General features: G+C 37.9%; 2 protein-coding genes across 2 annotated transcripts; one reads left to right on the forward strand and one right to left on the reverse strand.

The window, feature by feature from the left end:
• The first annotated feature begins 1,291 nt into the window (after nt 1-1,291).
• Nucleotides 1,292-2,770, forward strand: LOC103722305. The gene is made up of 2 exons (XM_039122625.1): nt 1,292-1,552; nt 2,364-2,770. The coding sequence occupies exons 1-2, from the start codon at nt 1,440-1,442 to the stop codon at nt 2,614-2,616; spliced, it is 366 nt and encodes a 121-aa protein (XP_038978553.1). The 5' UTR covers nt 1,292-1,439; the 3' UTR covers nt 2,617-2,770.
• Nucleotides 2,771-3,318: 548 nt separating this feature from the next.
• Nucleotides 3,319-19,400, reverse strand: LOC103695878 (two-component response regulator ORR24-like). The gene is made up of 6 exons (XM_008777313.4): nt 18,945-19,400; nt 18,470-18,622; nt 17,835-18,224; nt 17,556-17,632; nt 5,673-6,875; nt 3,319-3,591 (listed from the first exon to the last, which is right to left on the reverse strand). Exons 1-6 carry the CDS (start codon nt 19,090-19,092, stop codon nt 3,535-3,537), a joined length of 2,028 nt encoding a protein of 675 aa, XP_008775535.2. The 5' UTR covers nt 19,093-19,400; the 3' UTR covers nt 3,319-3,534.
• Nucleotides 19,401-26,574: the final 7,174 nt, after the last annotated feature.

Raw genomic sequence — 26,574 nt, forward strand, 5'->3', positions numbered from 1 at the left:
GTCGGGTCGGACATAAACGGGTCGGGTCAAATGTTAAACGGATCAGAAAAGTATAAATCTGAACCCGACCTGTTTATTAAACATGTCAGAAAGTACAAACCCGAACCCGACCTGTTTATTAAATAGGTAACCCGGTCCGACCCGTTTAACCTATTTAATAAACAGATCAATTAAACATTTAAACGGGTCGGGTTTTCTTCTCTGACCCGTTTAACCAAATAGAGAGAGAGAGAGAGAGAGATGAGAGGCCAGGAGGGTGGGCTAGTCACCCTGTCGTCGATCTCGGCCGCCGATGGGGTTGCTTCTAGCGAGAGAGAGAGAGAGGTGGGGGATTCGACAAAGAGAGAGAAAGAGAGGTGGGGGTTCGACGGAGAGGTGAGACTGTGGTCTGTGGGAGGGTTCGACGGAGAGAGAGAGAGGTGGGACTGTGGGAGGGTTCGACAGAGGAGAGAGAGAGGTGGGACTGTGGGAGGGTTCGACGGAGAGAGAGAGAGAGGTGGGACTGTGGGAGGGTTCGACGGAGAGAGAGAGAGGTGGGACTGTGGTCTGTGCCTCTGTGGGAGGGTTCGACGGAGAGAGAGGGTGAGGCCGAGATCGACGACAACGGAGATGGAAAGATCGAGTTCGGCAAGGCAGTGATTCGAGAGCAAGGTCCGCCGCCACCGCCGCTGGAGCCATGGCCTTCTTTCCCATCTCTTCCTCTCTCCACTCCCTTGACGTGTGGTCCCTGATCTTCCGAGGACCTGAGCAAGGCGGTGACTCTGCGAGGGTCTTGAGGGAAGACGGGAGAGGAAGAGGGAAGCCTGAATCGGTGAATCCCTGATCGAGTGATCGATTCGTGCCCTCGCAGGCTCGCGGTGAAATCGGGCCGAAGGCCATGCAGGCCCATGCGGTCATGTGGCAGAAAGTTGGGCCGCCCTGAGCCTTTGTCTCTTGGCCCTTATCTACCATCAGCCCAATAGATTATACGGGTTAAACGGGTCGGACGTCTAAACCCGTATCCGACTCAATTAATAAACAAGTTAAACAGGTCAACCTGTTTATGACCCAAACCTGTTTAGGTCAAACCCAAATCTGTTTATGGCGGGTTGAACCCAGATCGGGTTGGCGGGTTGGGTCATATTTTGCCCAGAAAGAGATCGACGGATGAAACCACAAACAAAAGTAATTAAATTTGCAAGAAGCCTCGAACCTGCACCAGTTTCCTCTACGGCATGGGGCTTAACCAACCGAGCCAGCGATCAAAGGGATCTTTTTGGTTTAAATAGTTTCCTAAATTATATTATAACAAAAATGAAATATCCGTCTTCCCCATCCTTTCCCCGCGACCCTCGCCCCTTTGTCGTCTCTCTACCTTTCCCTCGCCACCCTCCTTTCTCTCCTTGTCCTCTTTTCAACATGCAGTGTGCATGGCCATTAGAGACTTGAGGTGATTGGGAATGGAAAACCTCACAGCCAGCGAAATAGCCGGGTTTGGAGTCGGCGCGCTGCTGCTCTGCGCCACCATCGCCGCCCCTAGAGTGGATGCCTTCATCTCCTCCTCTCAAAGAAGGTCTCTCTTTCTCTCTCTCTAAAAGGAGTTCCCTTTCCATCTAATTGTACTTGTGAACATGATTTCTTGCATCCTTGTTGTCATGAAAAAGAGTAAATTTGCCCAACAAGTGCTGTAGGGCATGAATAAATGTTTGGCTTCCTGGTCCTATTTATGCACCTGCCTATCCATTTTACTATCGGTGTTCAGGCTTGCAAGCTAGGTGGGTTGGTTTGGGTTCTGGTACCATCCAATCCTGATTCATGTCTGAATTGAGTAGGAAATGACTCAGAGATCCAATAACATATCAGCTTTGCATTTTTGAGTTGGTTTGTTTACAGCTCGGGTCGCAGATCCAATTCAATTCATATTTTTGAGTTGTTCGAGATTGGAAATGGATTTGTTTACTGGTGATGAAGAAAATACCATTTACGGTGAAATGCTTTGTCTCCTCAGTATTAATGACCAATATAACCAAGTACCCTGTATATTGTTCTGATAGTGATTTCATGACCCATTGGCTTAATTTCATTTCTTTTTTTTGCTAAAAATTTCATTTTACTCATAAGTATATGTGGAAGCGGAACCACATAAGTAGGCAGCATTGATCTCAACAGTTGTTTGTTTACCTCATCTTTTCTATGTATACACTCTTCGATGCCTTTCAATATATTTGAAGCGGGAAAAGCACCACAAGTATTTGTGTGAGCAGCCATCTACTACATAGCTGCAGAAACCAGGCTACAAGTCTACAACTATACATGCATCATTAAATAAAGTTCTTTACTTAACATGTTTCCTTGATTTCCTATTTTGGAGTGCTTTTTTGCAGTTCTCTGGGAATGTGCAAGAGATGTGGTGATCTGAGGATGATAGCTTGCTCACAATGCAAAGGAGTGGGTTCGGTCAAAAAAGGAGGGCCCTTTGGTTTCAGCATGCTTTATGATTTTTTTGAGCCACCTGGAGATGGAAGTATGCCAAAACAGTTGATACCATGTAAGAAATGTCAATCTAACGGGCGCATGCAATGTCCTGATTGCTCCAGGTTTTCATTAATTTATCAACGGAGTGACCCTGAAAGCTAAGGTCTTCTTCTTGTTCCTCTTAGACTTGTGAACATCTACGCGTACTTTCTTCTCTCTAGAAAAAATGTTCTATGCTTTTTCAATGTATTACTAAGCTTAAACGTTTGTAGTTGAGCAACTCCATTTATGTTATGGTAAATTATGTCTAACACAATTTTTGGAAGTGGTAAAGTTCGACATACTGAGTATCGGTACGGTCGGTACCACATACTAGATCGGTACCAGTAGGATACAGTACGTCCGATACAGTATCTGGTACTGACTGGCACGACAAACCTTGGTCAGATTTGTATGCATATCTAAGGTCTCATTCAGCAAGAGGAAAAAGAAAAAGAGATTAGTGAATACATCAGAAAAAACAATGATATAACTAAGAAATATATTAGCTTTTTAATATTATAAAACTGAAAATGTATCGAGGTGTTTTGTCTTCTATATAAATATAACAAAGCACCACTTTCTTGGTGCTAAATTATTAATAAGTTATTTGCATCGAAAAACAATAAAAATTAAAAATCCCAATCTTGATTTCACAAGTTTTAATACTTTTAACTTGTTTATGTGTTCATCAAAATGTGCAGCATTAGTAAATTAATGCTTGCAAGATCTTAAAGAGCGGTGATACATACAAAAATGCAAATATGAAATATATGGTGGTTTGTTAGCTACATATAGTTAGAATTAAAGCGTTTAGCATCAAGAGTGACCAAAAGAAACATTGGCAAGCCATATAGAATATTATCATTTAAATGCTTAAAAAACAAAAATAAAAGTTTATTGTTGTCTGTTTTGCTAAAATTTTGTTATCAAAGTACATGTTTCATGCTCCAAAATTAGCTGAAGGAAACAAGAGACAAAGCACATCATGAAGTTTTGCAATACCTCCATCCTTGACCAAGATCCAAGAGCAAAAGAAGCTCATATATAATGTTGCATGCTGGACTTACTACTGGAAGCATTCGGCTCTCCATCAACCTTTAAAATAACAATCAAAAGTGTTCGTAAGTATCCGAGCCAACACATTTCAACTTGCTGAAATGTTAATATGGACACTTTGAATTAGGTGAGAGTCCAGGTATTTCTGGCTTGCCTTCTCAGGACCTAACCACAACTTGGGCCCAGAAAATAAAATAATCAAAATTATTTATGGTTAAGGGACCTATGCATGAATCTTTGCCCTAAACTATAGAAGAAATTTCTGAAACGACTGAGTTGAAAATTCAAAATGCATGATAAGGGCATCATCTACCAGTTGACAAAGTATGATAACAGAATATCTCAGAATGAAGAGCAGCATGTGTCTCTAATATATGCCATGAACAGTTCACATTCCATAAACTAACAATGAAACTTGAATGTACTATAGATAATGAGAATAAATATATGATAAAAGAAAGATATTCCTCCATGCTTGACCTTTTTCAGGACATTTGCACATCACTCTCTCGCTCTCTCCCTCTCTCTCTCTCTCTCTCTCTCTCTCTCTCTCTCTTACAATAGATGCATGCTGAAAAAATAAAATGCAAGACAAGGTAATGTAACAGAATCTTTCTATAATATATATTCTTGTCCAATTATTGGTTCTCTGTCAACACAATTTTGATTTCCAACCTTTCAGGAAAGAACAACAATTCTGCTTGTCTATAACCCCCACCAACAAATGCCCAAGAACAACAACATGGAAACTGTATCCGTCAGCAAAATATAGTTCCCAATCTGTTTGGTTCACCAAAAAGTGTATCAATCTATACTTCAAAGAAAACTGAACTTTCATCACCACCGAGAACCTCTAGAAAATGAAATATAGAATCAAAGACCTTTTTTAAGAAAGAAAATGAGCATCTCTTCTTTATTTTTCATTTTCTTTTTCCTAATATTTAAAAAACTTTTTTTCAGCCCAATCATCCAAGCATGCCCTAAAAAAAATTTTTATTTTATTTTTTTCCCCAAGCTTCCTTGCAACCAAAGATACCCATATATTAGGTTCTCCAATAATCTACATATCATTTGCACTCCTTGGACTACTACAAAGCCAATGAAAAACACATATCAGTAAGTACAACATAGTGAGTGCAACCAACCAAAGGCATCTTGAATTCACCATCCCTAACATACTTAGTTATCCACGTGCACGACCATCAACTCATACCTATTAGCATGCATGTATTTGGAGTAATGAATTGTTAATCACAAAGTTGTTCAGGCATGGACATGGATATGAGAACTGGATCCAGATAGATAACCCAAAATCTGAGTCAACAAGAGGAAAAAAAAGGAGTTATGGGAATACTAAATGCACTGGAAAAAAAGTAATCTTAATTAATAAATAAGTATATGTTTAAATATAGTTTAAAAAATAAATTAGTTAAAGATATTGTATCAAATGTATTATTTGTTAAGGTCTTCCAACATTCGCGTTCCTTATCCATATTACCTAATTAGCTTAAGAATTTTAGGAAAATGATATTTTTGCAAAGTTATTTTTGTATCTGCATTCTTGACCAATCTCGAAAGTGAACAAAAGCTTACTTTTAACATTACTATACTGAATTTCAATATTTTTTAAAAAAAAGTTCTATACTGAATTGAAGTCATGGTTGGAGTCCAACTCTCCACTGATTTTTAAAGCTGCAATTAAAAAACTTATATGTAAGTATCCATATCTGACGCATACTCTATGTATGCTTCTAGCCCATAATCCTAAATTGACACTTATATGGTACTCTATGAATTATAGGAAATAACTTTGATTCTCAACATCAATAACAAAGGATACTTATTGAGAATTTGTATATATAGAACATTGCTTTTGCTGATGCAAAGCACTATTCATATTATGGAAAAAGATGAAACGATTAAAATTGTAAGAAAGGGATAAGAGATAGGAATTTGTACTTGAGAAAATCAAAGAACATCCAGCAATCATTTAAAATAGCTCCAGTTATCTACTCTTCCTATATTCAACCATGTTCAGAAGTTTTTAACTCAGAGATAAGATATGGACTAATAGGTTTTTTTCTATGTAAAGGGGAAAAAAATTGACCATACATTCATACCGGCTTAATCATGGCATTCGCAAATCCATCATGGCTGCAATCAGTAGAATTAAAATCACACTGCGACTTTGTGATCTCCAATGCATCTTCATCCTTGTAAGTCAGCTGACCATTAGCTCTTGACTTATCGATACTGCAATCTTGTGCAAGGCCTGAAGAATCAAGCACCTTTTGTCCAATCACATCTGTATCCATCCTTTTGTTACCAATGCCATTGCTCAATATCCGATCATAAATAGGATTAAAGCTATGGTTCTGTTTGTCTGATCTTCCAAAGTCTGAGAACTTTGGGTCTTTTTTAGCACCTATTGGAATAGGCATCATGCTCCCACCAAGGGAACCGACTTTGCCATGTACATCATTTCCTATCACTGAATCGTGCATGGGTGCCACTGTAACATGGATGGAAGGTTGACAACAAATATCACCATTCATATTTGAGATAATTGGAGAAACACGGCCTCCAATGTTGTTGGTAGAAGAACAGTTATTACTAAAAGGAGCACATATAGGCAAAGTGCTTGCACAAAGATCAGTTGATGAAAGAACATCTTGCCAAGTGTCATCACATCTAACAAGATCAGGAAAGTAAGAAGAGTCCCCAAAACAAAACTCAAAAGGGTCTGAGCTAGAGGAAGGCATTCTAACAGAAGAATAATTGCCCGATCCCCCAGCGTGTGTCTGCTCCTTATTTGCTTGTATTGACAAAGCATTGTTTGTCATATTAGCAAAAGTGCTGCTGAAAACACCATTGGCCAGTCCACTGCCAGATAAACCAGAAGGCAATATATTGTTTGCTTCCTGCACTACCTTGGGTTGTTGCAGCTGATCTGGTCCCATAGAAGTTGGCATCCCCTGAAGTGAATTTCCTTGATGGTTTCCAAGTAGACTAATGCCCTGAAGCTTCCTGAGATCATTAATAGGATAGCTTCTATTGTTCTGGGTGCAGCCAAGTTGAACATTCTGAGAAGGTACCAACCCATGCATTCCAAATGCGGATGAACTATTCATTTTACCAGGTAAACCGTTTGGTTGAAAAGATGCAAGAGTTGGTAGCTGTCCAGATCCCCTCAGTGCGTGAAAATTACTAAAACCATCCAATGAACTCATATTAATATAGGAGTTTCTACCTCCTAAAATGGTAGCCATGTGAGTTTGCTGGTTTGCCACAGTACCGAGCCTTTTCAGGTAGAGCCTGTACTTCTGCAATCACAAGATGGAAGATTCAGCCAATTAGCTTCAGAGCAAGAAAACACACATGTAACGAACAAATGATGCTAGGCAGTGAAAGAGTAGATGCCCTATAAGCCAATCATTTGATGGGTTTCTCTTTGTAATCCTCCAAATCATGTACTTTGACACTCGATATATATCAATAAAGGCATTGTGTTTCATCATTTGCTGCTTATCTATTTTATTATTGGATGATGAACCCCATAAATTAGGACATTGATTTTAGGGTTATGATGAGATTATACCAGTGAGACCTAAAATCCTAAAATCCTAATTTAGAATATTCCCAGTCAAATTGGTATATTGAGTCGGGGATCAATATTACCGGAAAGACTGGCACATCTTATGTATGCTCAATGTAGAGGGTGATTGATCTCACAATCACTTGTGTCAGACACTAATACAAAGATGTGGGTGCTCATTAGAGGAATGAGTTCACTGAAATGACCAGCCATGAGAACATCTTATGGATTCTTACTTAATTATCAAAAGATGGTTCTCATAGTGGGAGTTGTGCAAGTGATCCTTAGACCTGAGATCACCATGGTACCTTGTGCACTTGAAGCTATATTTTGGTTTACCCTCATTCACGACATTGCGTTGTGTACGGGGTATTCTGGATATGGTGGATTTTGTACGAAGGTTGTGAGTAGGTCAACAAGGAATCAGTCACTTCTAGTAAGAGAAGGTAACATCCTACTTACTCTAATCTTATGATGATTCACGAAGCCTTTGATCAAAGCAAAATGAATATTAGAAAGAGTTTCTAATGTTTCATTGTTTGAATTATCATATAAAAGATTGAGAGAGACATGAATAAGTGATTGAGTTTGATATTGATCCATACTCGAGCACTTATTCAGGATGTAGTATGACTGAGGGATTGAATTGCACAGTAACTTTCCACTGAAGGGTATGTTTGGATTTGTCCAATACATTCCTCATCTTCCGGGTAGACATGATACGTTGCTAGACGTCAATCATGTCTTGTGGGTTGATCGGATCAAAGAGTTTGATTAGATCAAAGCATCAGAAAGGTTCTGATTGCTAAGTCAGGTTTAGCACTAAATTGAACCTAAATTGGATTAGAGGTATTCTAATCAGGTTAGGTCAACTTGCACCTGCACCTACTGCTGGCTAAGATAAGGAACCCAATGGGTCACACACAAGGGAATTGATCAAGGGTCTAATTGGATTAGATCATGTTTGCAAGATGAACATGCTAGCACGTGTTGCAAACCCTAGCTCCTGATTCAAATTAAATTCGAATATGATTCTTAGATTTGGTTGATCTAATATGATTAGATCATGACCTAATATGGGTTAGCCAAGAGTTGAAACCCATTTGGCTTTAATTAGACCTGATTTGATTAGGTTTAATGTTTTCTTTAAGTTGGTTAAACCCAATTGGATTGGGTTTGATAGGGCCTTCACTTCTGGACCATTGGATCGCTTCCTGGATGAAGGATCTGGTCCACTGGTTGGCGCCTTCATCTGGACCATTGGATGGCTTCCTGGATGAAGGATCTGGTCCACTGGTTAGCGCCTGAATCTGGACCACTGGATGGCTCTCTGGATGAAAGATCTGGACCGTTGCTCAGCGCCTGAATCTGGACCACTGGATGGCTCTCTGGATGAAAGATCTGGACCGTTGCTCAGCGCCTGAATCTGGACCATCGGTGATGGCATCTTACTTCTGGACCATTGGATGGCACCCTGGATGATGATGTCTTGATCTGGACCATTAGATGGCACCTAGATCTGGACCATTGGCTTTGGTTCACTGCATTTGGGCCCTTGGATCATCAGGATTTAAGAGGGAGATGTGAGAAAGAAGTTGATACACCCTTCTCCTTAGCACCCCATCATGATGGGATGCATCTCTTGGCACATGCCTCATCATGATGAGGTGTGTGGATGGGATGCATCCCTTTATGATGCATCCCTCCATCTCTTATAAATAGGAGGTGCCTTGGGGTTCTAAAGATCATCCAAGAAAAAGCCTCTCCTTCTCTCTCCCTTATCCCTTCTTTCTTACAAGCCTCTCTCTTTTGTCCTAACCCAAGACAAGAGGGTCTTCTTTAGGACAAAAAAGGCTAGTGAATGTTTTAGAGGTAGAAAGGAAGAAGTGAAGGAAAATCAGCCAATTAAATCCTTTGGAAGGATTGAACAATTAGAATCAAGTTTTGGTGGAGCTAGAGTCTTGAACCCATTCCTGTGTGGATCAACATCGGAGGGTGAACATTTGGGCACCTTAGGACATCTTCAGACATATTGGATATAGCGTGATAGGTATTCTTCTATACCAAGATTATATTTTCTACATTATTTGGTTATACTATTAAGGTGATCTTGGCTTATTAGGGTTTCATATAATGGGTTTTATAAGAAAATTTTATAATCCCGTATCTTCCGCTGCGCCCTAGGGCACTGGGAAACCCTAACAGTGGTATCAGAGCCACCCTTAATCAGTTTAACCAAATGATAATACATGCTATTATCTTGATGCTATGAGATAGCTAGGTTGTTTGTATGCATGATTAGTTTATGCTATGAGATAGTGTTATATTCATGTTGTAGCACAGTATAATTGCTAGTACTAAATTATAGAATATGCAATGAGACCAATATAGTAGTATGAAAACTTTGGGCTGACCCATTCTGGAACAATCGACTCAGTTGGTGTCTAGGAAGGAAGCCACAGGTGGTTACTTAATTAGGACCTCACTCTCTGAGTGAGGGGTGCCTCCCACCTGCTTTCCTGGCCAATTATTTGATTGTCCTTTATGGTTGAGCTTAATGTTAGTAAGATACTACTATTTGAAAGCCCTCACTAAATTCATAATTAAGTCGTAGTATTAATTGCTTTAAGCTGAGCCATTCTGAATCAATTGACTAAGTTGGTGTCTAGGAAAGAGGCTACAGGTGGTTATTTAATTAGGACCTTACTAAGTAAGGAGAGCCTCCCATCTGCTTACCTGGCCAACTATTTGATTGACCTCCATGGAAAAGCTAATTGCTGATATAACACTATAAAGGTCCTTCCTTCATGCTTAGATATTATTATGTCAATATCTACGCTAGCTTGTTGTGATTCCCACAAGGCTAGTATTAGGGATTGATATTGTAATATCTTGGTGCATATGATGCATATGGCATATTTTAATATGTTGCCTTGTTGTGATTCCCACAAGGGCAGCATTATTCAAATATGACTGTATAAAAATGAAGGGTTTGACTTAACTAGACACAATAGTTTGTTGTGATTCCCACAAGACTATATGTGTGCTAGAGGACAGAATAAAGTTGGGAATTGCATGGGATACAATTGGAAAGAGTTTCCTACCTTTGAACTTATAAGGGCTTGTTGTGATTCCCACAAGGTCTTTTATAAGAAATTTGGATCTCAACCCCACTAAGAAAATTAGTATTTTCTCGTTCATCATACTTGAGGGTTATGATATTCGATAAAAATAGTGGGAGTAACAATTAGATAAAAGTCCTTGTCTGATTGAATACATGTCATCATGATTGGTCTGCTTATATTAGTGTTCTTTGTAATTATAGATTAATTCTGCAAAAATGGCATCTTCACTCTCACTTAGAGGTATCTTAGATACAAACAAATTGACTGGTCCCAACTATGTGGATTGGTTGAGGAATTTAAAGATTGTTCTCACACAAGAAAAACTTTCCTACATTCTTGAAACCCCTGACCTAGGGTCAGCAGGGGAAGATGCAACTGAGGAGGAATTGGCCACATATCGTATGTGGAAAAATGACAGTTTGACTGTCAAATGTATCATGCTTGCTTCTATGAATAATGAATTGCAGAGGCAGCATGATAGCATGGATACTCACTCCATACTCCTTAACTTAAAGGAGCTATATGGTGAGCAGAGCAGAACTGCTAGATATGAGATATCTAAACAGTTGTTCCGTGCTAGAATGATCGAGGGATCGTCTGTGCAAGACCACTGTTTAAAGGTTATAGACTTAATCACTCGATTAAGTCAACTTGGTTTTGCTATGGACAGTGAGCTCAGTCAGGATTTGATCCTGCAATCACTACCAGACTCATTCTCGCAGTTTGTCGTGAATTATCACATGAACAAACTGAATTCCTCCCTGCCTGAGCTTCTAAATATGCTGAAAACAGCAGAGTCTCACATCAAGAAGGACAAGGGTCCGATCCTTCTTGTTGGTGAGAGCTCAAAGAAGAAGTCGGGCAACAAGGGTTCAAAGAAAAAACTAAACCCTAAGAGTCGCATCAAAAAGAAGAAGGGAAAGAAAATCTCTGGACCCGGTACCTGTTTCCACTGTGGCAAGACGGGGCATTGGAAAAGGAACTGCAAGAGCTTTCTTGCAAGTGTGAAGCCTGATGCAAGTGTTGCATCAAAAGGTATGTTTTTATTACATGCCAATATGACATTAAGTTCTTCTGATTCTAATTCATGGGTATTGGATACCGGTTGTGGTTCTCACATATGCAAATCTTTGCATGGACTGCAGAAAATTAGAAGACTGAAGAAAGGTGACTTCGAGCTATATGGCGCTGGAGGAGAATCCATCCAGGCTGAAGCTGTTGGCACCTACATACTGGAGCTACCCTCCGGAAAGTTCTTGAAGCTAGAAGACTGTTATTTTATGCCAAAAATCATTAGAAATGTAATTTCAATTCCTTTGTTGCTTAAGAAAGGATTCGAAATAAATGGAAAGAGCAATGGTTGCTCTATTTCTTTATCTAATGAGTATTATTGTCATGGCATTATGGAAAATGGTCTTTTAGTATTATGTCTTAATAATGTTATGTTTCATATTGGCAAAGATAATAAAAGAAAAAGAGAAAATATTAATAATACCCTCCTCTGGCATTACCGATTAGGTCATATTAGTGAGACAAGGTTACATAAGTTGTATAAAGATAAATTCTTTGACCCTTATGATTTTGAATCATTAGGAACTTGTGAATCTTGTCTTATGGGTAAAATGACCAAGTCTCCATTCTCGGGACATGGAGAAAGGGCAAGTGAGTTGTTAGAACTCGTACACACTGATGTGTGCGGTCCTATGTCAACTCAAGCTAGAGATGGATACTCTTACTTCATCACATTTACTGATGACTTATCAAGGTTCGGTTTTGTGTATCTAATGAAACATAAATCCGAAGCCTTTGATAAATTTAAAGAGTATCAAAGTATGGTCGAAAAACAAACTGGAAAGTGTATTAAAATCCTTCGATCTGATCGAGGAGGAGAATACCTTTCTAGTGAATTTTTAGACTATCTTAAATTAAAGGGTATACTCTCTGAATGGACACCTCCATATACGCCACAATTAAATGGTGTAGCTGAAAGAAGGAATCGTACCTTATTAGATATGGTACGGTCCATGATGTGCTTCACAAATCTTCCAATTTCCTTCTGGGGACATGCCCTAGAAACTGCTGCATTAGTATTAAATAGAGTACCATCTAAGTCTGTATCTAGCACTCCATATGAGATATGGAAAGGAAAAAAACCTAATCTTAAGTATCTTAAGATATGGGGTTGTCATGCTTATGTCAAAAGAAATTTTGGACATAAGCTAAGTGCTAGATCGGACAAATGTATATTTGTAGGTTATCCTAAAGACAGTTTAGGATATATCTTCTATAATCCTACCGAACAAAAGGTATTTGTTGCTAGGCATGCCACTTTCTTGGAAAAAGAGTTTTTTTTAGAAAAGGGCAAGGATAGAAGAATTGAACTTGATGAAGTTCAAGACCTACAAGGTGAGACACATAATAATCCTCAACCAGATGTACCCATGGAAGAGGTACAGCCACTACACACTACTCCTTTTCGAAGGTCAGAAAGAGTGCGAAATGCACCTGAGAGGTATGGATTTATCATTGAGAATGATGAAGCCCACATCGTTGATAACGATGACCCTCTGACCTATTCGGAAGCTGTCAAGAGTAGGGACTCTGACAGATAGTTGGACGCCATGAAATCCGAGATAGATTCTATGTATACAAACCAAGTGTGGACTTTGGTTGATGCACCTGAGGGAGTGATTCCAATAGGGTGCAAATGGGTATACAAGAAGAAGATAGGAGCTGATGGCCAAGTAGAAACCTACAAGGCCAGGCTAGTGGCAAAAGGTTTCAGGCAAAAACAAGGCATTGATTATGATGAAACTTTTTCGCCAGTAGCTATGCTCAAATCTATTCGGATTATCCTTGCTATAGCTGCATACTATGATTATGAGATATGGCAGATGGATGTCAAAACCGCCTTTCTTAATGGTCACCTTGAGGAAGAGGTTTATATGACACAGCCAGAGGGATTTGTCTCAAAAGGGAGAGCAAATCAAGTATGTAGGCTTAAGAAATCCATTTATGGATTAAAGCAGGCATCTAGGAGTTGGAACATCCATTTTGATATGATAGTCAAAGAGTTTGCCTTCATTAAAAATATAGATGAACCTTGTGTGTACAAGAAGACTAATGGGAGTGCTATTGTCTTCTTGATATTATATGTGGACGATATATTGGTCATTGGAAATGATGTTCCAATGATGCAATCGGTCAAGACTTGGTTATCAAAGAAATTTTCCATGAAAGACTTGGGTGAAGCATCCTATATACTTGGTATAAGGATCTATAGAGATAGATCTAAAAGGATGCTAGGTTTGTCCCAGTCTAGGTACATTGATAATGTGCTGAAGAGGTTCAGCATGGATGGAAGTAAGAAAGGTTTCTTACCCATAGGACATGGCATACAACTCTCTAGGAAGATGTCTCCTAAGACATCTGAAGAGAGGACTAGAATGAGTTCTATTCCCTATGCTTCAGCAGTAGGGTCGATCATGTATGCTATGTTATGTACCAGGCCTGATGTAGCTTATGCCTTAGGTATGGTAAGTAGATTTCAGGCAGATCCCGGGGAGGATCATTGGAAAATTGTGAAAAGCATTCTCAAATACTTGAGAAGGACTAGAGATGTTTTTCTGATTTATGGAGGATCAGAATTGAAACTAGAAGGCTATTCAGATTCTAGCTTTCAATCTGATCCAGATGATAGCAAGTCAATCTCTGGATATATCTTCACTTTGAATGGTGGAGCTGTGAGTTGGAAAAGTTCCAAACAGCAAACTGTAGCTGACTCAACCACTGAGGCAGAATACATAGCTGTTAGTGAAGCTGCTAAGGAAGCAGTCTGGATGAAGAAGTTCATCACAGAGCTGGGTGTAGTTTCTGAGATTGCCGGACCAGTCCCAGTTTATTGCGATAACACTGGAGCAGTTGCACAAGCTAAGGAACCAAGGTCTCATCATAGATCCAAGCACATTTTGAGACGCTTCCACCTTGTTCGAGAGATAATCGAAAGACAAGACGTCAAGATTGAACGAGTAGACACAAAGAACAATATAGCAGACCCATTTACTAAAGCTCTACCACAGCAGCAATTCAATCGTCACCTCGATTGTACGGGGTTAAAATATAAGGGCGATTGGCTTTAGTGCAAGTGGGAGATTGAAAGAGTAGATGCCCTATAAGCCAATCATTTGATGGGTTTCTCTTTGTAATCCTCCAAATCATGTACTTTGACACTCGATATATATCAATAAAGGCATTGTGTTTCATCATTTGCTGCTTATCTATTTTATTATTGGATGATGAACCCCATAAATTAGGACATTGATTTTAGGGTTATGATGAGATTATACCAGTGAGACCTAAAATCCTAAAATCCTAATTTAGAATATTCCCAGTCAAATTGGTATATTGAGTCGGGGATCAATATTACCGGAAAGACTGGCACATCTTATGTATGCTCAATGTAGAGGGTGATTGATCTCACAATCACTTGTGTCAGACACTAATACAAAGATGTGGGTGCTCATTAGAGGAATGAGTTCACTGAAATGACCAGCCATGAGAACATCTTATGGATTCTTACTTAATTATCAAAAGATGGTTCTCATAGTGGGAGTTGTGCAAGTGATCCTTAGACCTGAGATCACCATGGTACCTTGTGCACTTGAAGCTATATTTTGGTTTACCCTCATTCACGACATTGCGTTGTGTACGGGGTATTCTGGATATGGTGGATTTTGTACGAAGGTTGTGAGTAGGTCAACAAGGAATCAGTCACTTCTAGTAAGAGAAGGTAACATCCTACTTACTCTAATCTTATGATGATTCACGAAGCCTTTGATCAAAGCAAAATGAATATTAGAAAGAGTTTCTAATGTTTCATTGTTTGAATTATCATATAAAAGATTGAGAGAGACATGAATAAGTGATTGAGTTTGATATTGATCCATACTCGAGCACTTATTCAGGATGTAGTATGACTGAGGGATTGAATTGCACAGTAACTTTCCACTGAAGGGTATGTTTGGATTTGTCCAATACATTCCTCATCTTCCGGGTAGACATGATACGTTGCTAGACGTCAATCATGTCTTGTGGGTTGATCGGATCAAAGAGTTTGATTAGATCAAAGCATCAGAAAGGTTCTGATTGCTAAGTCAGGTTTAGCACTAAATTGAACCTAAATTGGATTAGAGGTATTCTAATCAGGTTAGGTCAACTTGCACCTGCACCTACTGCTGGCTAAGATAAGGAACCCAATGGGTCACACACAAGGGAATTGATCAAGGGTCTAATTGGATTAGATCATGTTTGCAAGATGAACATGCTAGCACGTGTTGCAAACCCTAGCTCCTGATTCAAATTAAATTCGAATATGATTCTTAGATTTGGTTGATCTAATATGATTAGATCATGACCTAATATGGGTTAGCCAAGAGTTGAAACCCATTTGGCTTTAATTAGACCTGATTTGATTAGGTTTAATGTTTTCTTTAAGTTGGTTAAACCCAATTGGATTGGGTTTGATAGGGCCTTCACTTCTGGACCATTGGATCGCTTCCTGGATGAAGGATCTGGTCCACTGGTTGGCGCCTTCATCTGGACCATTGGATGGCTTCCTGGATGAAGGATCTGGTCCACTGGTTAGCGCCTGAATCTGGACCACTGGATGGCTCTCTGGATGAAAGATCTGGACCGTTGCTCAGCGCCTGAATCTGGACCACTGGATGGCTCTCTGGATGAAAGATCTGGACCGTTGCTCAGCGCCTGAATCTGGACCATCGGTGATGGCATCTTACTTCTGGACCATTGGATGGCACCCTGGATGATGATGTCTTGATCTGGACCATTAGATGGCACCTAGATCTGGACCATTGGCTTTGGTTCACTGCATTTGGGCCCTTGGATCATCAGGATTTAAGAGGGAGATGTGAGAAAGAAGTTGATACACCCTTCTCCTTAGCACCCCATCATGATGGGATGCATCTCTTGGCACATGCCTCATCATGATGAGGTGTGTGGATGGGATGCATCCCTTTATGATGCATCCCTCCATCTCTTATAAATAGGAGGTGCCTTGGGGTTCTAAAGATCATCCAAGAAAAAGCCTCTCCTTCTCTCTCCCTTATCCCTTCTTTCTTACAAGCCTCTCTCTTTTGTCCTAACCCAAGACAAGAGGGTCTTCTTTAGGACAAAAAAGGCTAGTGAATGTTTTAGAGGTAGAAAGGAAGAAGTGAAGGAAAATCAGCCAATTAAATCCTTTGGAAGGATTGAACAATTAGAATCAAGTTTTGGTGGAGCTAGAGTCTTGAACCCATTCCTGTGTGGATCAACATCGGAGGGTGAACATTTGGGCACCTTAGGACATCTTCAGACATATTGGATATAGCGTGATAGGTATTCTTCTATACCAAGATTATATTTTCTACATTATTTGGTTATACTATTAAGGTGATCTTGGCTTATTAGGGTTTCATATAATGGGTTTTATAAGAAAATTTTATAATCCCGTATCTTCCGCTGCGCCCTAGGGCACTGGGAAACCCTAACAGGCAGGACAAGGATGTATTTATAAAAGGCAGCCTGATTTGATTATCTTAAACATTAGCAGTTTACCCTTGCTTAAACTATGGCCTGCACCTTCTCTAACCTTTTAAAAGGAATTTATCAAATGGACAAGTAGATCCATTCACTAGAACTAATTATGAAGAAATTACCAAGTAGGTCCTCCCTATCCTTGTGCTAAAGTCTAAATCGGTTTTACCTGGACACTTACATCTAGCTCAAAAAATCTATGTCGGATACATATCCAAATCAGATATGTGTGAGATACTTAGACACCTACAAAATTCTCTGTTTATAGCTTTTAGAGATGTGTGGAGAGCTGGACTCATACCAACAACAAGTTAACTCTCCATTTTGACGTTAGAAGTGCGTAGGACAACAAATATATATGCCGAAAGACCTTACAGACAATATCTTCTAATTTAAAATTATAAATATATATTATTTAAGTAAAACTATCTTCTATCCTAAACATCCCCATATCTTCATTTTTTCCTCTTGCTGAGTCAGACAGTTGGATATGCGTACAAACCGGATTCCCATGTCCCTGCCTATGCAACACTGGTGTAAATGGCTTCCAATAAAAGTTGTTTTAGTGTTAAAATAGTTGTCTGGCAAATTGAAATTAAATATTCAAAATGACAAAATGCATCCTCAAATATTGTACCATATATTAGAGAAAGAATCATGTGCTAGCAGTTGACTGAAAATGAAAGCCTTGCCTGCAGATGGCTTGCAACATTTTCTCTTGTTAGCTTCTCAACATTCATGAGACTAAGTATCTTCTTGGGTACAGCCTCTGTTGTCAGAAATAACAAAAGGGGGCTTAGTACTAAAGAGGCAATGACATTTAAAAAAGGATGGCGCTGATCCAAGCAAAAGGTTGACAAAGGCATTATAATGGAAACATAAGCTTTATGACAAAGGCATTATAATGGAAATACAAGCTTTATGCTTTCCCTTCTAACAAATGAACTACATTATCAATTGAAAGCTCTTACTGTCAACGCCCAATTGATTAACAGCAGCGACAAATTTGCGTTGCAACTCAACGGACCAAACGACTCTTGGCTTCTTCTGCGTTGAGGGATCTTCATTCCCATGCAGGTTTTCTTCAGAATCTAGTTCATCTTCTTCAGTCTGATCCTTCCTCTTCCTGTTAAGCTTACCACTACGATCACGAGGCCCCTGCACGCCTTCAGAATTAGGAAGTTGGGCCTTCAGACTACTCTCCCCTTCATTCTGATATCTTGAATCAAACTTTTTCCTCCTAACCACATGCTGCCAAATGTTCTTAAGCTCCTCAATCCGGATGGGCTTCAACAGATAGTCACAAGCACCATGAGTTATCCCCTTCATCACAGCTTTAGTATCGCCATTTGCAGACATCACTGCATTGTAAATTAGCACAGTTCAGCGAATCTATCATTGGTTGCTTTTCAGATTACATGCAATAAGAAAAAAGCAAATAGGGGGTAAAGTAAGAATCTCGTTGAAAAATTCCAACATTACCATTCAGCGCTTTTGTAATTTCATATAATCTCAAGAACAATGTCATCTTTTAATCACAAAGTTAACGATCGAGGAATTCATTTTAATCAGGAAACTAGGAATCAGATTAGAACTTGGGACTTACTAATAACAGGGAGGTCCATTTCGAGGCCCACAAGCTCTAAAAGCTTGAAACCATCCATGTCTGGCATGTGGACATCACTGATAACCAGATCAAACTTGTCTTTGTTCTCCCTCAACATTTTCAAAGCGACGATTGCCTGACTGGCTGTTGTAACTGAAGAAAAACAACCCACGTCTCTTTAATAAGCCTCCACTACTTTTCTCAAAACAAAAACTTCAAAGAAACCCAATCCTTCTTTCGACTCATACGGATATTCACATTGAAAATCAAAACTTTCGATGAGAATCATAGAAAGAACAGCCAAAAATATAACAAAAAGAAAAGTTCAGTGAAAGAAGCATGAGGGCAGTCTCAAATACCATCAAAAATTGAACTTTTTTCCATAGCGAAAAAACTATATCAAGGAAATCGACCAACAGCTATTATATAGAAAACCAAAAGGAAACAAAAGAAAACGGATTAAACGAGAACAAACCATCATAATGGCAGCGCAGGAGAAGATTCTCCAACAACTTGAGGCAAGTGGGATCATCATCGACGGCGAGAACACGCATGCCCGTGGGGAACTTGTCCGTGGTTTCCGCATCATTCCCCTTGCTTCTCCCTCTCTCTTCTACTGTCATTCTTCCACTCCAAAGAGAAGTCGAGGACCAGCGACCAAATCCGCGGCAGGTATCCAACACCTACCTAAGAACTCCCAAGGAACTCAAAACCACAATAGCCTTCTCAAATCCTATAACAGAACTGGTCAAAGAGAAAAGACCGGGAAAGAAGTCAGCAGTTGCTGAGAAAAATAGGAGGGAGAAAGGGAGCGGATTTGAAGGGATTCGGAGTAGAGTTGGTTTGGCAAATGGAAGGGTTGACAGAAGGAAATATTTGAGGGGTTAAGGGAGGAGGTTAAATGGGGAAAGGAGCAAGAGAGCTTCGGATTGGGTGGAATCATCCAGGGGACCCATTGCATGCACCCACGAAAATGGAAACTTTCCTTGTTTTATTCTAAGATTTATTTCTTAATTTTCTATGTGCTATCAATTAACAAGAGAAATAATTTCCAGAAAATCATGGAAAACTAGGGGAGCTACATGAGGAAAAAAAAATGAAGGAGAGATAGGCTTTGTTCCTATTTAATAATTATTTAGCTTTTTTAAAACATCATTAGGCTATTTTTCTATTTTTTTTACTTTTAATAAAAGTTATATGCTCGTAGATACGGTGGTATGTGCCATTCACTCAATGCATCAATTAGAAAGGTGCAATGTCAATCTATCATGTATGTTCATCAACACGCATCTAACTAAGCTTAATGGAAAGCTTCTTCTACTATCTTTGCTGGTCATCTGGTAAGTAGCAATAATATGGCGCATAAGCAATATATATAGCTACCATAGAAAAAATACTAGAAAAGAATATCAAATACTATGATTTTAGTTATTATAAAGAGTACGGTAGCAATTTGGTGGTAATTGTAAAAATGTTAAAAGGAGGGTTGAGTTATGAAGCAGTTTTGATCTTATTTGGAAAAGATAAGAGAGCACCTATATTAGTCAAGGTGAGAAAGTTAGCAGGAGTAAGTAAAGTATTTTCAAGATAAATAGAAAGTATATATTTGGTATAAAAATTAGCAAAGAAAATCAAAAGAGAATATTTTTTGATTTCAAAACTGTTATTTTTATATATAATATAGATTATAGTATAGATACAAACAGGTATATATGCATGCATGCATGTATGTGCACATTATATTTCCTAGGAGTGTCCAGACATCCTTGTTCCATTTATAGTAAAGGCAGTAGGCTTGTGTTGGTTAACATTATGGAATAATAGACAAGAAAATTACTCGTAACTACTTTGTCTTTTCCCCCCGCCTTATATTGGCTCCCTCACATACACATATATAGTAATTTCATAGGAATCTCTTAAAATCTTTCTTCCTATTTTTAATGAAGACAATGTGCTTATTTTGATTTTTTTTGATACATAGTTCTTATTTTAATTATCATTGGTAGATTGTTATACAAGAGGATATTTAATAACGATTTTGTCTTCTCGCTCGTCCACATTAGTTCTCCCTCAACATTGCTCCTCTTCCTTCATCTAAACCAAGATAAAGCTCTAACTCATTTAATTATTCTTGTATTTATTATTGGGTGTATAAGTGGAGGATTATTGACATCCCTAGGGTGTTGGGAAACCTACCATCATTTCCACAATTGCTACTTTTAATGTGAGTGTTGGTGAACTATAGCCTTCAATAAGATTATGGGTGAGGTGAGAAATTGATGGTGAGTTCTTTAAAAGGAGGTGGCCAATATTGTAAAGATCGGTATTAGTGGTAGTTAAAACAGTTGTTTTTATGGATTAAAAAAAAATTGCTAGTGTTTGAGCAGACAAAAGTGGGAAAGATTTATTACTAAGCAAAATACGCATTCTTAACTCATTCCCTATTAGTCGAAGCTCTCAGAGTTAATTGGATAACTGACACTGATGTTGGAGCTCAAATTTGTTGGAGTTCACATGTTTGAATTCCATTTGTGCCAATTATTTTTAAGTAACTCATTTTGAATTTCAAGCTCAATCGTCATCTTTATTTGAATGCCAATCATAGCTTACATTCAACTAGATCATAATTAATGCTATGTGCATGATTATTCATTCTTACATTGTTGTAATTTATGCATACAACACACATGATAAGTAGCATAGATGGCTATGATCTCCTAATACAATTATTTTTTTTTTTTTTTTTTGAATATGCACTCCTAGTTTGGACATTGTATTTCTCTTGTCTCTCCCATGAGTAAGAATTAAAATTTAGACGATATATTGATTTAACCTAATAGTAGATGTTAAAGGATGGTGCCTCTTATAAATTCACATAAAGAGTGGGAAAGGCCAAAAGCAGACATTGAAATGGCCGTAGCACATTGGGTAGGATAAAATGGAGCTTGCTATTGAGATTTATTGCTTCAAAAAACATCCATACTATTGAAGAAAGAAATATTATCACTGTATATGATGAACTAAGAGAGGGAAAACTAATTGGAGGATAAAGATGCCTAACTAGATAATATATTATTATAGATATCTTCTTAGCCAGCTCTTGCACAACAACTGAGGTTTAGGGTGACACTAGAGCACAAACGAACTCCGATCACCATTAGAACATGCCAAGCTTAATATAAGCTATAAAATTTATTTGCCTGGATTAGGCCAATTAGTGTTTAAGCTGTATAGATGTTGATAATATATTATACGCTTGTCTTTATTACATATTTTTTTCATAATATCATTTTCATGCCGTAAAATTCTCAAGAAGAACAAATGACATTAGATGTGCAGGTTGTCATGTATTGCACTTAGTCAAATGAAATCCCTTCACCTTATTTTGACAACATTAGCCTTTATTTCTTCCAAGACCCCTAAATGTCATCACCACCTAAGTCTTACCAAGTCCAAGCTCTAACTGATGCTTCCTCTTGGCTTGGCTCTTTGTGGTGTTTTATTGAGTTCCTTTCAAGACCAACCAGTGGATGCTACAGGTATGTGCCTCACCTATTAAATTTTCAAGGCCCACTAAATTATTTTGGTGTAAAAGATGAAAGCATTTAGGCACAATCAAGTATCAAATATCCAAATGCAAGTACAGATAACAGTATCAAAACATTTTGATGGTACAAATTGAAAACTTTGATATGATAAAGAGGAAGAGAAAAGAAGTCCACAAGGTATTACCTTACCCCCTTTAAGGGTACTATAAAGAAGGACACGGGGTTCTTCAGATGAGAGAGAACGCACAGCACCTACATAAATTCCACTGAATCTAAACAGATACTGACAATTAAATTCTAATAATTTCAAGATTTCCTTCCATAATTTCCCATTTTAAAATGCAGCATTAAAGTTCACAGTCGTAGAATAATTGTTTCCATTTAGAGTGGTAATTAATTGTTAAACATGCTCATATCTATCCTAACTCCTGAACCACTTTTCTCATTTCCATAGCACGGCTAGTAAAAATTGTTCTCAGGATGGTCATACACATATTTTTCCCCACAGGACCTTTTTTTTTTATTGCTTCAATCCTTTTTATGTAATTATTAACTTATGCAGTGCTCTCACAAAACTGTTCATGGAATATAATTCCATGAATATTTCACTCCAAAGTTTGCTTCTTTAAACTGCTTGCACAGCTTTGCATGCTCCATTTTAATCAGGGGGTGGGTCAGATCCATGTACATCACTTTGCAAGATTATTATCAATCGCTTCTGCCTTAAATAAATCACTTATTACTTTCTCAAAGTGCCCAACCTTTTCCTTTTCCTCATTTTTAAATGCTGAAGCTTTCTATAAAGGCTACGGCAGTTATTATTCTCATGTTTAAAATATTTATTTATATTTTAGATTCATGTGTACATGCATCTCAGCATGTATGTATTATTTTATTGCATGGATTAAGTTGAGCTACGAAAGGAAACATCTCAAAGGCTATAAAGCACCAAGAAATCCTACGTGCATCTACGAGGAGGATGAACTATGATGATATGTGCAAGATGTGTCGATTTAGAGACTTAGAGTGTGAAATGGGTGTTGAAACTGGTGGATCTAATTAGCAATTATCCATCTAATTCATAAAGTCAAGTATGTTTTAATATAAAATCAAGCAATAAAATAATTATAAACTGTTGTATTCATATTGATTGGTAGCAGTAATCTTGACATGGATGCAATAGATACTAGTCACAAAGTCGGGCATAGTAATTATACAATGATTAATTTCTTGAAAACAATCATTAACACTTTGAGTTAGTTTTGATTAAATCTTATGTATGTATGATGCATGTGTTTTATTTAGGAAGTAATTGATCGGTCGGTGCGATTGCATCAATTAAAATTGCTGAATAGTTATTCTTGTTGCTTTAGAAATAGTGTGAGGCACTGGATAGGCCAATCCATGTGGAAAAAAAACTAAAGCAGCAAATTAGATAGAGAAAGAAAGAAATGTTATCACTCAATTATAATATTATTCATGCATGGCTTAGAGAGATAGGGTGAGACATTATAACTTCACCAACGTAGCAATATAAGACTCATTTCAAGGAGCTCGCATCATACTAGGAAAGAATATATAATACTAATTATTTGGCACATGCGTTGCACACAAAAGTTATAAAAAAAATCAAAATATTAATTTGGTCGACATTATAAAATTATACATTACTTTGCATTTGGATTTGCAAGTGTGCATTATTAACCTAAAACTTGCATGCAGCTCTAGTATATCCGATTATTATGAGATATTCGTATAATGTTACAAATATTACTAGTAAGTGTCATTTGCTCTTTTTGGATGATGGGTCAACATTATAAAATTATACATTATTTCACCTTTGGATTTGCAAGCGTGTATTATTAACCTAAAACTTGCATGCAACTCTAGTATATTTGATTATTATAAGATATGTTACAAAATATTACTAGTAAGTGTCATTTTCTCTCTTTGGATGATGGGTGTACTCCAAAGGATCCCTTCCCTGTAACCTAGGTTGACCTTGATAGAGGGGTCTTGCCCTCTTGGCAGCCAAGCAACATGTAAGCCCCTCCCCCCCACACTGATCCTTGTCATGCACCACTGGAATTGACCATCATCAATCCTTACTAAGCTATCTGTATTTTAGCCTAGCTCGTATTTCATGATTTGACTAGTGGAGAGTCCCATACTCCTTTACTGTGGAGCCAAGTTGACCTACGTAGAGGATCATGGATTGGCATAGTTGTGACCACCCCATGTGTAGATCTCCATCCAACCTTTGTCGACCATCCATGAGATCCATCATTGATGATCCATGTCATATAATTTTTGCACTGATGAGATTTCTAAATCTCAATCTACCAGTTGAGTCACTTAGATTTGACTAACTTGGGTCCCTAGGCATTGCCACTTGTCCGGCCTCGTCCTTTTTTTAATGCAAATCTCCTTTCATAGTCGGCCTTGATTTTACGTGGAGATGCAAACATCCAAACAAGAAGAAGCTAGCAAAGGATTTTATGCTCTGATCTCAAAATCAAGGTAAAATCCTAATCCTTTATTAAGGAAGAACGGGAAAATTATGGATAATTCGAATATTAGAACTTTAAAATTAGAGAATTAGCAATAATTTATTTATTTCTTATGTTGATGGTTAATGTGAACGAGTTGGGTCTATATTAATTTTAGATTAATTAGACATATTAGGTGTGGACTAGTAAACATTGTATCTGAGTTTGTCATCGGTAAAAGTAAGTAACCATTACACTCCTATTTCTCTTGTTTTCTCATCAAAATAGGATAGAAAGTTAAAGGCTGGTTGGAGAAATACAAAGCATTCCACCTACTATTGCTGGAATTTAGAAGGATTGATGGTGAGTCCAAGTACCTTGAAACTTCAAGAACTTTTGATAATAGGTGTAATTGATAATTTGTAAATTTTGAAATTATAGGATTTGAACATTTGTATTTTTGGGATTTAGAAACTCTATACCAGTAATTTGTTTCTTTATTTAATTATTTAGAAATTTTAGATTTTTTAATATTTTATTTAAGTTGAATATTTTTTTTGTTTATATAGGTGGCTATAGTTGACTTCGTGTTATCATAGGTCGTATCTCATTGTAGCGTAGCTATGTCTTCATGGTCTCTCTCTTGATATTATAAAAATCAACTCCATAATCATCAATAAGATATAATTCTTTTTAACCTTAAATGCATGCATCATCATGTAAAATATCATGAACAAAAGATCCTAGTACAAATACTAGTTGTTTTCAGGATCCTATCACAGTGGCAACAAAGCCCTAGCTTTGGTTCAAAGAAGTGGATTTGTATACTCATGACTAATTCAATACATCACAGTGCAATCACTCATTGTGTGTTTTATACAAAAAAAAACCTATTTTAAATTAGAGTTTTTTTTGCATGAATACCCTCCTAAATATCAAATTTTGCATAAATATTCTTCTAAATTAATATTTACATGTATACCCTCGTAAAATATTTGTTTTTCTATTCTACTATTTTTTTATCCTTATTTTTGCATATATACCTACGCCATCTAATGCCGTTAAAAATGAACGATTTCCAATTAAAATGACTAAAATATCCTTAATTGATAGATGTACAAAAATATTTATAAGGCAATCGCGATAGAGGACAAAAAGTAATTTCATAATTTTACTTTATTTTTAATTAAAATAAATATGGTTTTTATTAATGGTATTAGAAGAACCGTTATATTAGGGATATTTGTGCAAAAATAGTGTTTTACAAGGGTACAAAAATAAATATAATAAGAGAAATTTTATGCAAATTTAAATTTTTAAAAAAATATTCATGCAAAAAAAGAAAAAAAACTTTTAATTAATATTCCTCAACGGCAATAAACACCCACGGCAGGAAATCCGCTAGGTGTTTCAGCTTTCAACGGTGCGGATTCACTCCATCAGATGAACCTCTTTATTGGTTGCACTAAAATAAGGGCACAAACGGCCAGCTGGTGCCATCTGGCATCGCGTCCTCGTACCTTGATTCACCCTTTTGGGCCCCTGCCGCGAATTTTGTTACACCCCGCTACTCGACGCGAGACACGTGTCCCGATCGTGGGACGGGGACCACCGACGTTACTCTCTTCTCTTTTTAACCCAGGTTGCCCCCCTTCATTTGCGCCTCCCCTATTTTACCCCTCTCTTGTCCATTTCCTCACCCCCCAACCCCCACCTCTCTCTCTCTCTCTCTCTCTCTCTCTCGGTCTCAGCTCCTGCTCAAGAATCGTCTCCAAGGTGGAGCTCATCGATTTATCCTTCTTTATTTGATATTAAAAGGAATAATTAGATCCTTTTTCTCTCAAATGAATAATCCTAGTTGTCTATGATCTCTCGATAAAATCTCTAGGCGAGCAGGTCGATCATCAGTGAAGCTTCCAAGAATTCAAGAGTCCGGTGAGTTAGGGTTTCCGGAGCTATTCTCGGACCGATCTTTCTTCATTTATAGTGTCTCACTGCTGATCTTTTGATATCGCTTCTATCCATGCATTAGGTTTCAAGAAGTAAAAAGGAGGCGGCGGCGGAGAGA

The sequence above is a fragment of the Phoenix dactylifera genome, unplaced genomic scaffold (assembly GCF_009389715.1).
Source record: "Phoenix dactylifera cultivar Barhee BC4 unplaced genomic scaffold, palm_55x_up_171113_PBpolish2nd_filt_p 001636F, whole genome shotgun sequence".
NCBI lineage: Eukaryota > Viridiplantae > Streptophyta > Magnoliopsida > Arecales > Arecaceae > Phoenix > Phoenix dactylifera.

Bases quoted from the DNA above. Each gene is read 5' to 3' on its own strand.
- LOC103722305 (XM_039122625.1), top strand. From the start codon at position 1,440: ATGGAAAACCTCACAGCCAGCGAAATAGCCGGGTTTGGAGTCGGCGCG. The intron at 1,553-2,363 runs GTCTCTCTTTCT...GCTTTTTTGCAG, and splicing joins ATCTCCTCCTCTCAAAGAAG to TTCTCTGGGAATGTGCAAGA.
- LOC103695878 (XM_008777313.4), bottom strand. From the start codon at position 19,092: ATGACAGTAGAAGAGAGAGGGAGAAGCAAGGGGAATGATGCGGAAACC. The intron at 18,623-18,944 runs GTTTGTTCTCGT...GTTTTTCTTCAG, and splicing joins CCTGCGCTGCCATTATGATG to TTACAACAGCCAGTCAGGCA. The intron at 18,225-18,469 runs GTAAGTCCCAAG...TTTACAATGCAG, and splicing joins AATGGACCTCCCTGTTATTA to TGATGTCTGCAAATGGCGAT.